The 13,298-nt window shown below is 56.0% G+C and overlaps 1 protein-coding gene across 3 annotated transcripts in view; it reads left to right on the top strand.

Annotated features, from left to right (window-relative positions):
• The window catches only part of LRRC8A (leucine rich repeat containing 8 VRAC subunit A), a 35,896-nt gene extending 24,221 nt beyond the window's left edge, over nucleotides 1–11,675 (top strand). For all 3 annotated transcript variants that reach the window (XM_034929222.3, XM_003822343.5, XM_014346304.4), the window contains exons 3-4: nucleotides 850–3,014; nucleotides 9,730–11,675. In XM_034929222.3, coding sequence (XP_034785113.1) covers nucleotides 858–3,014; nucleotides 9,730–10,005 — 2,433 coding nt within the window. In that variant the 5' untranslated portion in view covers nucleotides 850–857 and the 3' untranslated portion in view covers nucleotides 10,006–11,675. The remainder of the gene's footprint in view (nucleotides 1–849; nucleotides 3,015–9,729) is intronic.
• The last annotated feature ends 1,623 nt before the right edge of the window (nucleotides 11,676–13,298 follow it).

Below are 13,298 nucleotides of genomic sequence, written 5' to 3'. Positions count from 1 at the left end.
CCCATGTGGAATTTTTTTTTTTTTTTTTTTTTGAGTTGGAGTTTCACTCTTGTGGCTCAGGCTGGAGTGCAATGGCACAATCTCAGCTCACTGCAACCTCCACCTCCCGGGTTCAAGTGATTCTCCTGTCTCAGCCTCCCGAATAGCTGGGATTACAGGCACCCGCCACTACGCCAGGCTAATTTTTGTATTTTTAGTAGAGACCGAGTTTCACCATGTTGGCCAGGCTGGTCTTGAACTTCTGACTTCAGGTGATCCACCCACCTCGGCCTCCCAAAGTGCTGGGATTGCAGACGTGAACCATGTGGAATTTTTAAACCTTGCTCTTTGTTTTATGGAAGTGAGTTCATGTTGTGCCCCCTCTGCATGTTGCTTTCTTTCCTCATATTTTGCGGGAATCCCTCCAGCCCTTTGCTGCAGCTTTACAGCAGCTGGTTCCCAGTGAACTGGGAGTTTTAAATGTGTCCCTCTGGTCAATCTGTTCATTAAATAGGTGGACTTTAGAAAGGAGTTCCCGATTGCTTTTACTGGAATGCAAGGGATGGAGCAGAGAACCCTGAGGCTGCACTGGGGATCTGTCTAATCTCACTGTGCTCAGTCTTCCTGTGTATTAAATGGGGAGCCTGCCCGCCTCCCCCAGGGTGGTTTCCCAGCCAAGTGGCCACATGCTTTCTGCAGAAGGGCTGATAAGTGGGCTGCCCCGTGGAGTAGGCAGGCTTTGGCTCCCAGCTAGATTTGAGGTGGAATTTTGGACAATGGAAGAATTTTCATTGTCTTCTTCCCCTGACCCCTGGTCCTAGGAAAGCCAGGCCACCCTGTGCTAACTCCCCTCCTATGGATCCCTTTTAGGTTGAACCATGATTCCGGTGACAGAGCTCCGCTACTTTGCGGACACGCAGCCAGCATACCGGATCCTGAAGCCGTGGTGGGATGTGTTCACAGACTACATCTCTATCGTCATGCTGATGATTGCCGTCTTCGGGGGGACGCTGCAGGTCACCCAAGACAAGATGATCTGCCTGCCTTGTAAGTGGGTCACCAAGGACTCCTGCAATGACTCATTCCGGGGCTGGGCAGCCCCTGGCCCGGAGCCCACCTACCCCAACTCCACCATTCTGCCGACCCCTGACACGGGCCCCACAGGCATCAAGTATGACCTGGACCGGCACCAGTACAACTACGTGGACGCCGTGTGCTATGAGAACCGACTGCACTGGTTTGCCAAGTACTTCCCCTACCTGGTGCTTCTGCACACGCTCATCTTCCTGGCCTGCAGCAACTTCTGGTTCAAATTCCCGCGCACCAGCTCGAAGCTGGAGCACTTTGTGTCTATCCTGCTGAAGTGCTTCGACTCGCCCTGGACCACGAGGGCCCTGTCGGAGACAGTGGTGGAGGAGAGCGACCCCAAGCCGGCCTTCAGCAAGATGAATGGGTCCATGGACAAGAAGTCATCGACTGTCAGTGAGGACGTGGAGGCCACCGTGCCCATGCTGCAGCGGACCAAGTCACGGATCGAGCAGGGTATCGTGGACCGCTCAGAGACGGGCGTGCTGGACAAGAAGGAGGGGGAGCAGGCCAAGGCGCTGTTTGAGAAGGTGAAGAAGTTCCGGACCCATGTGGAGGAGGGGGACATTGTGTACCGCCTCTACATGCGGCAGACCATCATCAAGGTGATCAAGTTCATCCTCATCATCTGCTACACCGTCTACTACGTGCACAACATCAAGTTCGACGTGGACTGCACCGTGGACATTGAGAGCCTGACGGGCTACCGCACCTACCGCTGTGCCCACCCCCTGGCCACACTCTTCAAGATCCTGGCGTCCTTCTACATCAGCCTAGTCATCTTCTACGGCCTCATCTGCATGTACACACTGTGGTGGATGCTACGGCGCTCCCTCAAGAAGTACTCGTTTGAGTCGATCCGTGAGGAGAGCAGCTACAGCGACATCCCCGACGTCAAGAACGACTTCGCCTTCATGCTGCACCTCATTGACCAATACGACCCGCTCTACTCCAAGCGCTTCGCCGTCTTCCTGTCGGAGGTGAGTGAGAACAAGCTGCGGCAGCTGAACCTCAACAACGAGTGGACGCTGGACAAGCTCCGGCAGCGGCTCACCAAGAATGCGCAGGACAAGCTGGAGCTGCACCTGTTCATGCTCAGTGGCATCCCTGACACTGTGTTTGACCTGGTGGAGCTGGAGGTCCTCAAGCTGGAGCTGATCCCTGACGTGACCATCCCGCCCAGCATTGCCCAGCTCACGGGCCTCAAGGAGCTGTGGCTCTACCACACAGCGGCCAAGATTGAAGCGCCCGCGCTGGCCTTCCTGCGCGAGAACCTGCGGGCGCTGCACATCAAGTTCACCGACATCAAGGAGATCCCGCTGTGGATCTATAGCCTGAAGACGCTGGAGGAGCTGCACCTGACGGGCAACCTGAGCGCGGAGAACAACCGCTACATCGTCATCGACGGGCTGCGGGAGCTCAAACGCCTCAAGGTGCTGCGGCTCAAGAGCAACCTAAGCAAGCTGCCACAGGTGGTCACAGATGTGGGCGTGCACCTGCAGAAGCTGTCCATCAACAATGAGGGCACCAAGCTCATCGTCCTCAACAGCCTCAAGAAGATGGCGAACCTGACTGAGCTGGAGCTGATCCGCTGCGACCTGGAGCGCATCCCCCACTCCATCTTCAGCCTCCACAACCTGCAGGAGATTGACCTCAAGGACAACAACCTCAAGACCATCGAGGAGATCATCAGCTTCCAGCACCTGCACCGCCTCACCTGCCTTAAGCTGTGGTACAACCACATCGCCTACATCCCCATCCAGATCGGCAACCTCACCAACCTGGAGCGCCTCTACCTGAACCGCAACAAGATCGAGAAGATCCCCACCCAGCTCTTCTACTGCCGCAAGCTGCGCTACCTGGACCTCAGCCACAACAACCTGACCTTCCTCCCTGCCGACATCGGCCTCCTGCAGAACCTCCAGAACCTGGCCATCACGGCCAACCGGGTGAGTGGCCCGGCCACAGCTCTGCGTGTGGGCTGGCGGGTGGCCTGGCCGGGGCCTGTGGTGGGGCACTCGGCAGGCTCAATGTCCTGGGACCGTCGATGCCCCTGAGTGTGGAGTCCTCACCTGGGGTTTACAGAACCATCCAGGATAGAAGCTCTGTTCAAGAGACAGACTCCTTGGGCCCCATCCCAGGCCTGCTGAATCCGAATCTCTGGGCCCCGGGCCTGTCTTTGCTCCAAAATGTTGCAGTTCTCCTGCCTGGAGAGACTGCATGGCCAGGCAAGGTCTGTCCCCCAAGGTGACCTTGAGCCGGGTTCCTCTTCAGCAGGGATGTGCTTGGGCAGGAGGTCCAAACCCAGGGGTTCTCTCGCAAAGCCGGGTGGTGGGAGTCAAGACTTAGCCTGGAGTTTGTGTCTTCCTCAGCTTGTTCCCAGTCGGACTTGGAGGCAAGGAGCCAATCCGGGTCCACCCAGGACAGAAACTGTGTGGGTGGCCAGTGCTGGCTGAGGGGAAGCCTTGGATGGTCTCTGCAGCTCCCACACACCTTTCTCCGCTGCATTTGGTGGTGTCAGAGGCAGAGTTGGGCCTAGATGGGGCTAGTTTGTTTCTGCCTGCCCTTCTGAAAAGGAAATTGTGCAAATCATTGTCACTGGGAGTTTGGGAGGCCACACCTTCGACATACTTTCAAGACTGTTGGTGGTCTCTGGGTGCCAGTCTCTTACCTGGCTGGGGAAGCCCCCATCCAAGGGCCCCCTTGGTGGAGGCAGGCAGTGTGGATGGAGAGCTGGGTACTCCTGTGGCTCTGTGGTCTGGCCTCCGAAATGGAAACAAAGCCACTGCCATTGTGGGGAACGTCCCTCTTCCACCCGTCCTGGGGACCTGCAGGTTTTCCTGGGCCTCACATCCAGGTGGAGATTCCTGTAGTGAGACATGTGGTGGAGGAAGCCTGAGGCCAGGCGCTGGGAGACAAGGGAGAGCCCAGCCAGCCACCCTTCTGCCCCCGACACAGCAGCAGCTGTCGTGCTGGGCCCCTGTGAACTTCACTAGGGATGCCACCAGGTTCAGGAGGCTGAAGAGACTCGGAGTTGACCAGACACAGTGGGTCACACCTGTAATCCGAGCACTTAGGGAAGCCAAGGTGGGACGGTCACTTGAGCTCAGGAGTTCGAGACCAGCCTGGGCAACATAGGGAAACCCCATCTCTACCAAAAATACAGAAATGATCCAGGCATGGTGGCATGTGCCTGTAGTCCCAGCTATTTGGGAGGCTGAGGCAGGATCGCTTCAGCCTAGGAGTTCAAGACTGCAGTGAGCTATGGTTGTACCACTGTACTCCAGCCTGGGCAATAGAGTGAGACCCAGTCTCAAAGTAAAATGAAGAGCCCTGGAGCCAGCCATTGAAACATGGGGTTTATTTGGGGGAACTTACTTACAGGGCGGTCCAGCAGCAGTGAGCCAAATAGGAAAACCACTCCTGCTTATAAAAAGCGTGCAGCTCATAGAGCATTTTCACTAAGCACCCTCCCCTCGGCAGCCTCCGTGTGGCAACCCGCGTTTCTTAGTTCAGTTGTTGCTGTTGGGTGCATCTGCCATGCAGCAGCCCCACGGTGCAGTCCCTGTTGGTTTCGTGGGCACCTGCTCTGTGTTCGCCCTGTGCCAGGCATGATGCACCTGTCCTCCTTCCACCAACCTGCTGAGTCCTCCCAACAGGGTCTGTCTATAGCATCCTCAGGCACGGAGGGAGGTGGCCCCTGGAATGCCCTGTCTGTCCTCCTGGGCCCCAGGACAGGACACACCTTCCCCAGCATCACTCAGACTAGATGCTTCAGGCCCTCCAGATGCCTGCTGGCTTGAAAGCCTTCCTCCCCTCTTCCCCAGGGCTCCCTTACTGCAGAGCAACCTGCAACCCACATGTATCAGGGATTTTGACAAGTCCTTATCTCCGGCCACCCCATATTATGACTTGAGCACAGCGGGAGAGTGGACCAGGGCAGGGTTTTCTCTTGTAGTTTCGGGACAGGCCCACTGAATAGGAAAACTGGAGTCCCCTGGGGAGAAGCCACATTTGGGAAGCACAGAACAAACCCAGCCCTTCTTTAATCTGTGGAGGGGGAGACCCTGTGGCTTCCCCATAGCACAGTGCTGCCCTTGATAAGCTGGGACTTCCTCACAGCTCCTGCCATTCCTGCCCTGTCCCGGGTGCTGTGCTGGGGCTGTCCTCCTGGTTGGGGGAGGGTTCAAGCCTCCAGCCTGGCTCCCCATCCTGTCCCCCACCCCCAGCTCCTCCCGCCAAGCTTGCCTGTTAGTGTCATGCCTGCTGGCTGAGGTCACCCCTCAGGAAAGGAGCTGGCGGCAAGCACACTGTCCCAGAGGAAGGAGACCCTCTGGACACCCTGTTTAGCACATGGCTTAATCACATCCTGTCCCCACCCCCTGGAACACCAGAGCCTTAATAGGGAAAACAGTTCACTTGGGCCAACCCCAGGCAGGCCCCTCATTCTGAGTGGGAGGCCTGAGCCCCTCTTCCTCCTCACTCGGGCTTGATGGCTCCTTCTCAGCCACGTTGGCCTGTGGTGACCAGGAGGGGTGGGCGTGGCCTGCCCACGCCCTTGCGTGCTGTTTCTCCAGATTTATACTCTTGCTAATGAAAGCCTTGACAAGACAGTATTCATTCGTTCACTCGTTTACTGATTTGTGCAAATTGTTATTTTTGTTTGTTTGTTTTTTTGGTAGAGACAGGGTCTCACTGTGTTTTCTAGGCTGGTCTTAAACTCCTGGCCTCAAAGCCTCCCACCTTGGCCGCCCAAAGTGCTGGTATTACAGGCATGAGCCACTTTGCCTGGCCTTTGTGCAGATGTTTTTTGAGCACTTCTAGAATCCAGCTATGGAGCAAGGCGCCGGGGACATGGGGATGAAGAAGGCCAAGTAACGAGGCAGTTAGCACAGTGCGTAGGTGCTCTGCTGGAGCACCAGGTCCCTGGGAACACAGAGGAACAGGCCCCTGAAGAACGTGGAGGAGGAAGCCAGGTGGAGGGGAAAGGGACAGTCCAGGAGGTTCTGGTGGGGAGGAGCAGTGAGATGGGCTGCTCAGGAATGTGGGCATCCTGGAGAGTAGAGGTGGGGCTATGGAGGGGGGTGTGGATGGCAGGGGGGTCCTGTCCTACACCTCAGTTTCAATTGTCTCTTCATTTGTTTAACAGCCAATCCCTTGCCAGCCCATAGGCTCTGATGACTAAGACCTAGCTCTTTTGTTCAAGCAAATGTTTACCGAATTCCTAGTGATTGAGTGGGTGAAGGAATGAGCTGACTTGCAGCGTGAGGTTCCTCTTGCGGTAGTGTGTGGGGTGGGGTGAGTGAGAGGTGGGAGGTAGAAGAGAGCTGTTAAGAGACCACGATTAGCCATCAGGTGAGGCCACGGGGCCTGGCGTGGCCAAGGCAGGTAGGGATGGAGAGACATGGACGGATCTGGGAGACGCTGGAGGGGGAATTCAAAGGGACGGGAGTTGATGGTGGGGGTGGTCTGAGTGACTTGAGCTTTTTTGTGTGGATTGTTGAGACTGGAGGAAGCACAGGTTTTCAGAGGCCAAGGTGTGTCTCGTGTCAGGTGTCTGGGGCTCTGGGATGTCCAAGGGACCATCTTGAATCCACCTGAAGCCCAAGGAGTCACCCTTTCCAGGCTCGTGGGTGAAGATGGGTCCTTGACGCGCTCACTGTGGAGAGCAGAGAGGGAGAAGGACAGGAGTCTGCAGAAGAGGAGGGCGAGGCCAGAGCGTGGGGCACATGGGGCCTGGGGAGTTGGCTGGATTAGGAACTGGTGACTTTGGCCAGAGAGTTAAGGGTGGACAGGGTCGTGGAGGCAGAGTGAGGAGAGAGACAGCGGCTTTCCTGCAGTTGGTCAGGAAGGCCAGAGAGCCAAGGACAATGCTGGGGCCCTGGAAGCCTCCTGAGAGAGTTGTCCTTTTCAAAGATCAGGTCCAGTTGAGGCCTTTCAGTGCCGATGGGGACCCACTGAAGTCTCTGGGGAGGTAGGAGAGGGTGCAATTGGGGGATTGGGAACCAATTTCAAGCCTCCAGGGCACGGGCGGGCGACAATCCAGCAGAGAAGGATCGGTCCAGAGGATGGGTGTGGCTGTGGTGGGAGCCGAGCAACTGAGAGTACCTCCCCTTTTCTCTCTGGGGCCTGGAGAGGGCTCCCTGGCTCAGAGCAGGGCATGTTCTGGGGAGGAGGCCTTTCAGGGAGGGGGCTCCAGAGCCAGGCTCCATATGGACCCGAGCTCTGCCACTCGCTGTCCAGAGCTTTCCCACTGTCCCTGACTACTGCATGTGTCAGCAGAGGAGATCACGGGGTGGGAGTGGGGTCTTTCTGGGAAGGCTCTGGCCCCTGGGTGCTCCAGAGCCCACTTCCTGTCTACCCTCTGACCTTCAGCCCCTGCTGACCTCAAAGCCAACCCCAAATGCATTCCTGATCCTTGGTCACAGTGGTGGCAGTGTAGGATACACAGGTTAGGAGCCTTTTTGAAAGCACCCACTGTGCCTGGGCTGGGCATGGTGGCTCACGCCTGTAATCCCAACACTTTGGGAGGCCGAGGCGGGCAGATCACCTGAGGTCAGGAGTTCAAGACCAGCCTGGCCAACATAATGAAACCCCGTCTCTGCAAACAATACAAAAATTAGCCGGGCATGGTGGTATGCGGCTGTAATCCCAGCTACTCGGGAGGCTAAGGCAGGAGAATCACTTGAACCTGGGAGGCGGAGATCACAGTGAGCCAAGATTGCGCCACTGCACTCTCTGGGTGACAGAGTGAGACTCTGTCCCCCGCCCCCGCCCCCCCCCCAAAAAAAAAAAGAGAAAGCACTCTGCCGGGCCTTGGCCATGCTTATTTCCCTGCTGGGAAAGCCAGGTTGCTCCCCAGGAACTCCTGGGCCCTCCTCTAAACGCGGCTGGAGAGAGCAGGTGCCCGTGAGGTTGAGGTCCAAGTCTGCAAAACGGTCCTCAGCCACAGAGTGTCCAAGCTCAGAGGCATTTCTAGTCCAACCTGTGCCTTTTACAAATGGGGAAACTGAGGCCCAGAGAGGGAGGGACTTCCAGAGTTACCCTGTAACTGAGTGCCATATTTGGCAGAAGGGAAATACAGCATGGGCTCTGAGTGGGAGGAAATAAGACGTACATCCTCTCCTGACCCTTTCCGAGAGGCTGCAACCTCAGACGAGTGGCGTGTCATCTCTCTGGGCCTCAGTCTCCTTGGCAGGAAAATGGGGGCGGTGATAGAGCAAGCTCAGAAGGGCTGGTGTGCCATCTCCCCATCATCCTCACTTGGGATCAGGGCCCAGGGCTCCTGGCTCCTGCCCTCCTGCCCATCCCATCTGAAGGAGGCAGCCTCGGGACGGGCAGGCTCAACTCATGGCCTTACTTACACGCAGTAAGAACTCATGGCCCCAGCTGATTCCTCGCAGTAGGGCAGGGAAGAAGCTGGCATACGTGAGGCTCTTCCTGTGTGCCGGGAGACAGCACGAACCCACTGCAGCCCCCTGTTTGCTCCTTGCTCCGCTAACAGTGTGGACAGTTCACCAGAGCATGGGCTGTTGAACTGGGTTCAAATCCTGGCTCCATCACTTACCAGCTGAACCTCTGGATAAGTCAGCGGCTTTGGGCCTCAGTTACCCCATCTGTAAAATTGGAAGAGTATTGACAGAATATTTATAGGTAGTTTGCTGGTTAAATAAGTTAATAGTATCAGTGCTCACAGTGAGCCTGCCACACATTAAGCTGCATACGGGTGTCGTCTGTTAACAGTAATTGCTCCATATCCTCAGGGAATGTGGTCCAAGGTCCCCCGTGGATGCCTGGCACTGCAGGTAGTGCAGAACCCTATATGTTCTGTTCGTTCCTATTCACAGGTACCTATGATAAAGTTTAATTTATAAATTAAGCATAGTACACTTAGGCTTTGAGGCTATTATTATTTTTTTGAGATGGAGTCTCGCTCTGTCACCCAGGCTGGAGTGCAGTGGTGCGATGTCGGCTCTGCAGCTCCGCCTCCCGGGTTCACGCCATTCTCCTGCCTCAGCCTCCCGAGTAGCTGGGACTACAGGCGCCCGCCACCATGCCCGGCTAATTTTTTTGTATTTTTAGTAGAGACGGGGTTTCACCGTGTTAGCCAGGATGGTCTCGATCTCCTGACCTCGTGATCCACCCGCCTCAGCCTCCCAAAGTGCTGGGATTACAGGCGTGAGCCACCGCACCCGGCCTAGGGGGTGGATTTTCTCAGCATGCTGTTTTGCTTTCATAAATTGTTGTTAAGCTGGGCAGAACCAACAGCCTGCCCGCTGGTGAGCCCTGGGATGGAGGTGGGAGCAGCTGGCCAATGTGATATACTTCCCAGGGCCAGGTGCTGGAAGATAGTGGGGATCGAGGCAGGCAGGTCTCATCCTTAGAGCCCACATCAAGGGGGTAACGGAAGGATGAGCACTGCGAGTGGGGACATGGGGGCCATGAGACCCAGGAGATCAGGGAAGGCTTCCTGGAGGAAGTGAGCAAGAGCTGAGACCTGGCGCACAGGTAGATGTTGGCCAGAGTTTGGCCCAGATTGTGCTGATGCTGGGGGCCTGGGGATCAGAAAAGATGCTGAGATCTTGGGGAGAGAGGGAAGGGAAGCCCAGAGGCCCCGTCCAAGCCACACCCACCTCACTCTCATCCCTGCTTTTTTCCCTCCAGATCGAGACGCTCCCTCCGGAGCTCTTCCAGTGCCGGAAGCTGCGGGCCCTGCACCTGGGCAACAACGTGCTGCAGTCACTGCCCTCCAGGGTGGGCGAGCTGACCAACCTGACGCAGATCGAGCTGCGGGGCAACCGGCTGGAGTGCCTGCCCGTGGAGCTGGGCGAGTGCCCACTGCTCAAGCGCAGCGGCTTGGTGGTGGAGGAGGACCTGTTCAACACACTGCCGCCCGAGGTGAAGGAGCGGCTGTGGAGGGCTGACAAGGAGCAGGCCTGAGCGAGGCCGGCCCAGCACAGCAAGCAGCAGGACCGCTGCCCAGTCCTCAGGCCCGGAGGGGCAGGCCTAGCTTCTCCCAGAACTCCCGGACAGCCAGGCCAGCCTCGCGGCCGGGCAGGAGCCTGGGGCCGCTTGTGAGTCAGGCCAGAGCGAGAGGACAGTATCTGTGGGGCTGGCCCCTTTTCTCCCTCTGAGACTCACGCCCCCCAGGGCAAGTGCTTGTGGAGGAGGGCAAGTCTCAAGAGCGCAGTATTTGGATAATCAGGGTCTCCTCCCTGGAGGCCAGCTCTGCCCCAGGGGCTGAGCTGCCACCAGAGGTCCTGGGACCCTCACTTTAGTTCTTGGTATTTATTTTTCTCCATCTCCCACCTCCTTCATCCGGATAACTTATACATTCCCAAGAAAGTTCAGCCCAGATGGAAGGTGTTCAGGGAAGGGTGGGCTGCCTTTTCCCCTTGTCCTTATTTAGCGATGCCGCCGGGCATTTAACGCCCACCTGGACTTCAGCAGAGTGGTCCGGGGCGAACCAGCCATGGGACGGTCACCCAGCAGTGCCGGGCTGGGCTCTGCGGTGCGGTCCACGGGAGAGCAGGCCTCCAGCTGGAAAGGCCAGGCCTGGAGCTTGCCTCTTCAGTTTTTGTGGCAGTTTTAGTTTTTTGGTTTTTTTTTTTAATCAAAAAACAATTTTTTTAAAAAAAAAGCTTTGAAAATGGATGGTTTGGGTATTAAAAAGAAAAAAAAAAAACTTAAAAAAAAAAAGACACTAACGGCCAGTGAGTTGGAGTCTCAGGGCAGGGTGGCAGTTTCCCTTGAGCAAAGCAGCCAGACGTTGAACTGTGTTTCCTTTCCCTGGGCGCAGGGTGCAGGGTGTCTTCCGGATCTGGTGTGACCTTGGTCCAGGAGTTCTATTTGTTCCTGGGGAGGGAGGTTTTTTTGTTTGTTTTTTGGGTTTTTTTTGGTGTCTTGTTTTCTTTCTCCTCCATGTGTCTTGGCAGGCACTCATTTCTGTGGCTGTCGGCCAAAGGGAATGTTCTGGAGCTGCCAAGGAGGGAGGAGACTCGGGTTGGCTAATCCCCGGATGAACGGTGCTCCATTCCCACCTCCCCTCCTTGTGCCTGCCCTGCCTCTCCACGCACAGTGTTAAGGAGCCAAGAGGAGCCACTTCACCCAGACTTTGTTTCCCCACCTCCTGCGGCATGGGTGTGCCCAGTGCCACCGCTGGCCTCCGCTGCTTCCATCAGCCCTGTCGCCACCTGGTCCTTCATGAAGAGCAGACACTTAGAGGCTGGTCGGGAATGGGGAGGTCGCCCCTGGGAGGGCAGGCGTTGGTTCCAAGCCGGTTCCCGTCCCTGGCGCCTGGAGTGCACACAGCCCAGTCGGCACCTGGTGGCTGGAAGCCACCCTGCTTTAGATCACTCGGGTCCCCACCTTAGAAGGGTCCCCGCCTTAGATCAATCACGTGGACACTAAGGCACGTTTTAGCGTCTCTTGTCTTAATGATTATGTCCATCCGTCTGTCCGTCCATTTGTGTTTTCTGCGTCGTGTCATTGGATATAATCCTCAGAAATAATGCACACTAGCCTCTGACAACCATGAAGCAAAAATCTGTTACATGTGGGTCTGAACTTGTAGACTCGGTCACAGTATCAAATAAAATCTATAACAGAAAGTGGCCTTTGGAGGTCTTTGTGTCATGGGAGGACCCTTCCCTCACTTCTCTGAAGCCTGCTGGGCCGTGTGGAACGTTGCTTGGGCACCTACAGGAGAGTTAACTCTGCTCATCTCTCTGCTCCATGAGACTCTGTGCCTTTGGAGGCAGTTACTGGAGGTTGTAAGCTGGACGCAGCACCTGCTAGGTAATAGGCTGTGACCTGGGCTGGGGATCCCATAGCCAGCACAATCTCTGTCATCCTACTCACCTGTGGTTGGGCACTCATGAGGGGTTTTTTTTGTTGTTTGTTGGTTGGTTTTTTTTTTTTGTTTTTTTTTTTTGACAGGGTCTCATTCTGTCACCTAGAGTGCACTGCTGGAATATAGTGGCATGATCACGGCTCACTGCAGCCTTGACCTCTCCAGGCTCAGGTGATCTCACCTCGGCCTCCCAAGTAGCTGGGACCACAGGGGCATGCTGGCTAATTTTTTTTTTTTTTTTTTTTTTTTTTTGAGACAGAGTCTTACTCTGTCACCCAGGCTGGAATGCAGTGGCTTGATCTCGGCTCACTGCAACCTCCACCTCCCAGGTTCAAGTGATTCTCTTGCCTCAGCCTCACGAGTAGCTGGGACTACAGGTGCCTGCCACCATGCCCAGCTAATTTTTGTATTTTTAGTAGAGACAGGGTTTCACCATGTTGGCCAGGCTGGTCTTGATCTCCTGACCTTCTGATCCACCCACCTCGGCCTCCCAAAATGCTGGGATTACAGGCGTGAGCTACTGCGCCCAGCCGTGCTGGCTAATTTTTGTATTTTTTGTAGGGACGGGGTTTTGCCATGTTGCCCAGGTTGGTCTCGAATCCCTGAGCTCAAGAGATCCACCCACCTCAGCCTCCTAAAGTGCTGGGATTATAGGCATGAGCCACCGTGCTTGGCCCCTTATGAGTTTTGATGGGTGGGGATGGGAGAGGAGGGCACTGGAATGGGAACCAGTAGTCCTGGGCCTTTGTCCCAGCTTCGTGGGACAGGATGTGCATGAAGCTAGGCAGATCCCTTCTCCAGTGGCCTCTGTATCCCCATGTGGACAATGGGAATTTCCACTCTGTGCTCTCAAAGGTCCCTTGCAATTCCAACAGTGAGTCCCAAGTGTTCGACAGAGGTGGGGCTGAGAGTCATTGTGGGGAGGCCTGCCTCAGCTCCCAGCCCCTTTGGGGGCCTTTGGAGGTAGTGTGGTAAAGGGCAGAGGCTGAGACAGCTGCTTCCAGATGCCAGTTCTGCCGTGTTTGATGTGGGGCTTCAGTTTTCTCATTTGTAAAATCAGGAAGGTAATGGCACACTTGCAGGACTGTTCAAGGAACAATGGCGATTATGTAGGTAGATGGGGTTTTTGATGGAGGACCTGGCTGCTAGTACCCAATAAATGGCCTTGTATCTTCCACCCAGACCAAGGATCCTTGTGGTGGGCCAACGTGGGCGCCCTGCGGCAGGAGACTGGGTGAGGAAGAAAGGCAATCATATCTGACTTTGACCTTAGTGATGAGGCCTGGGTGACTGCTTGGGCACCTCCTCTACAACTGACCAGAGTCTACCCCTCCTCCCTCCACGGGGACTCTGACCCCTCCAGGTGAACTCAGGCCTGAGC

The sequence above is a fragment of the Pan paniscus genome, chromosome 11 (assembly GCF_029289425.2).
Source record: "Pan paniscus chromosome 11, NHGRI_mPanPan1-v2.0_pri, whole genome shotgun sequence".
Taxonomy (NCBI): domain Eukaryota; kingdom Metazoa; phylum Chordata; class Mammalia; order Primates; family Hominidae; genus Pan; species Pan paniscus.
Note: the sequence above shows the minus strand (reverse complement) of the source record. Positions and strands in the feature narration are given on the sequence as shown.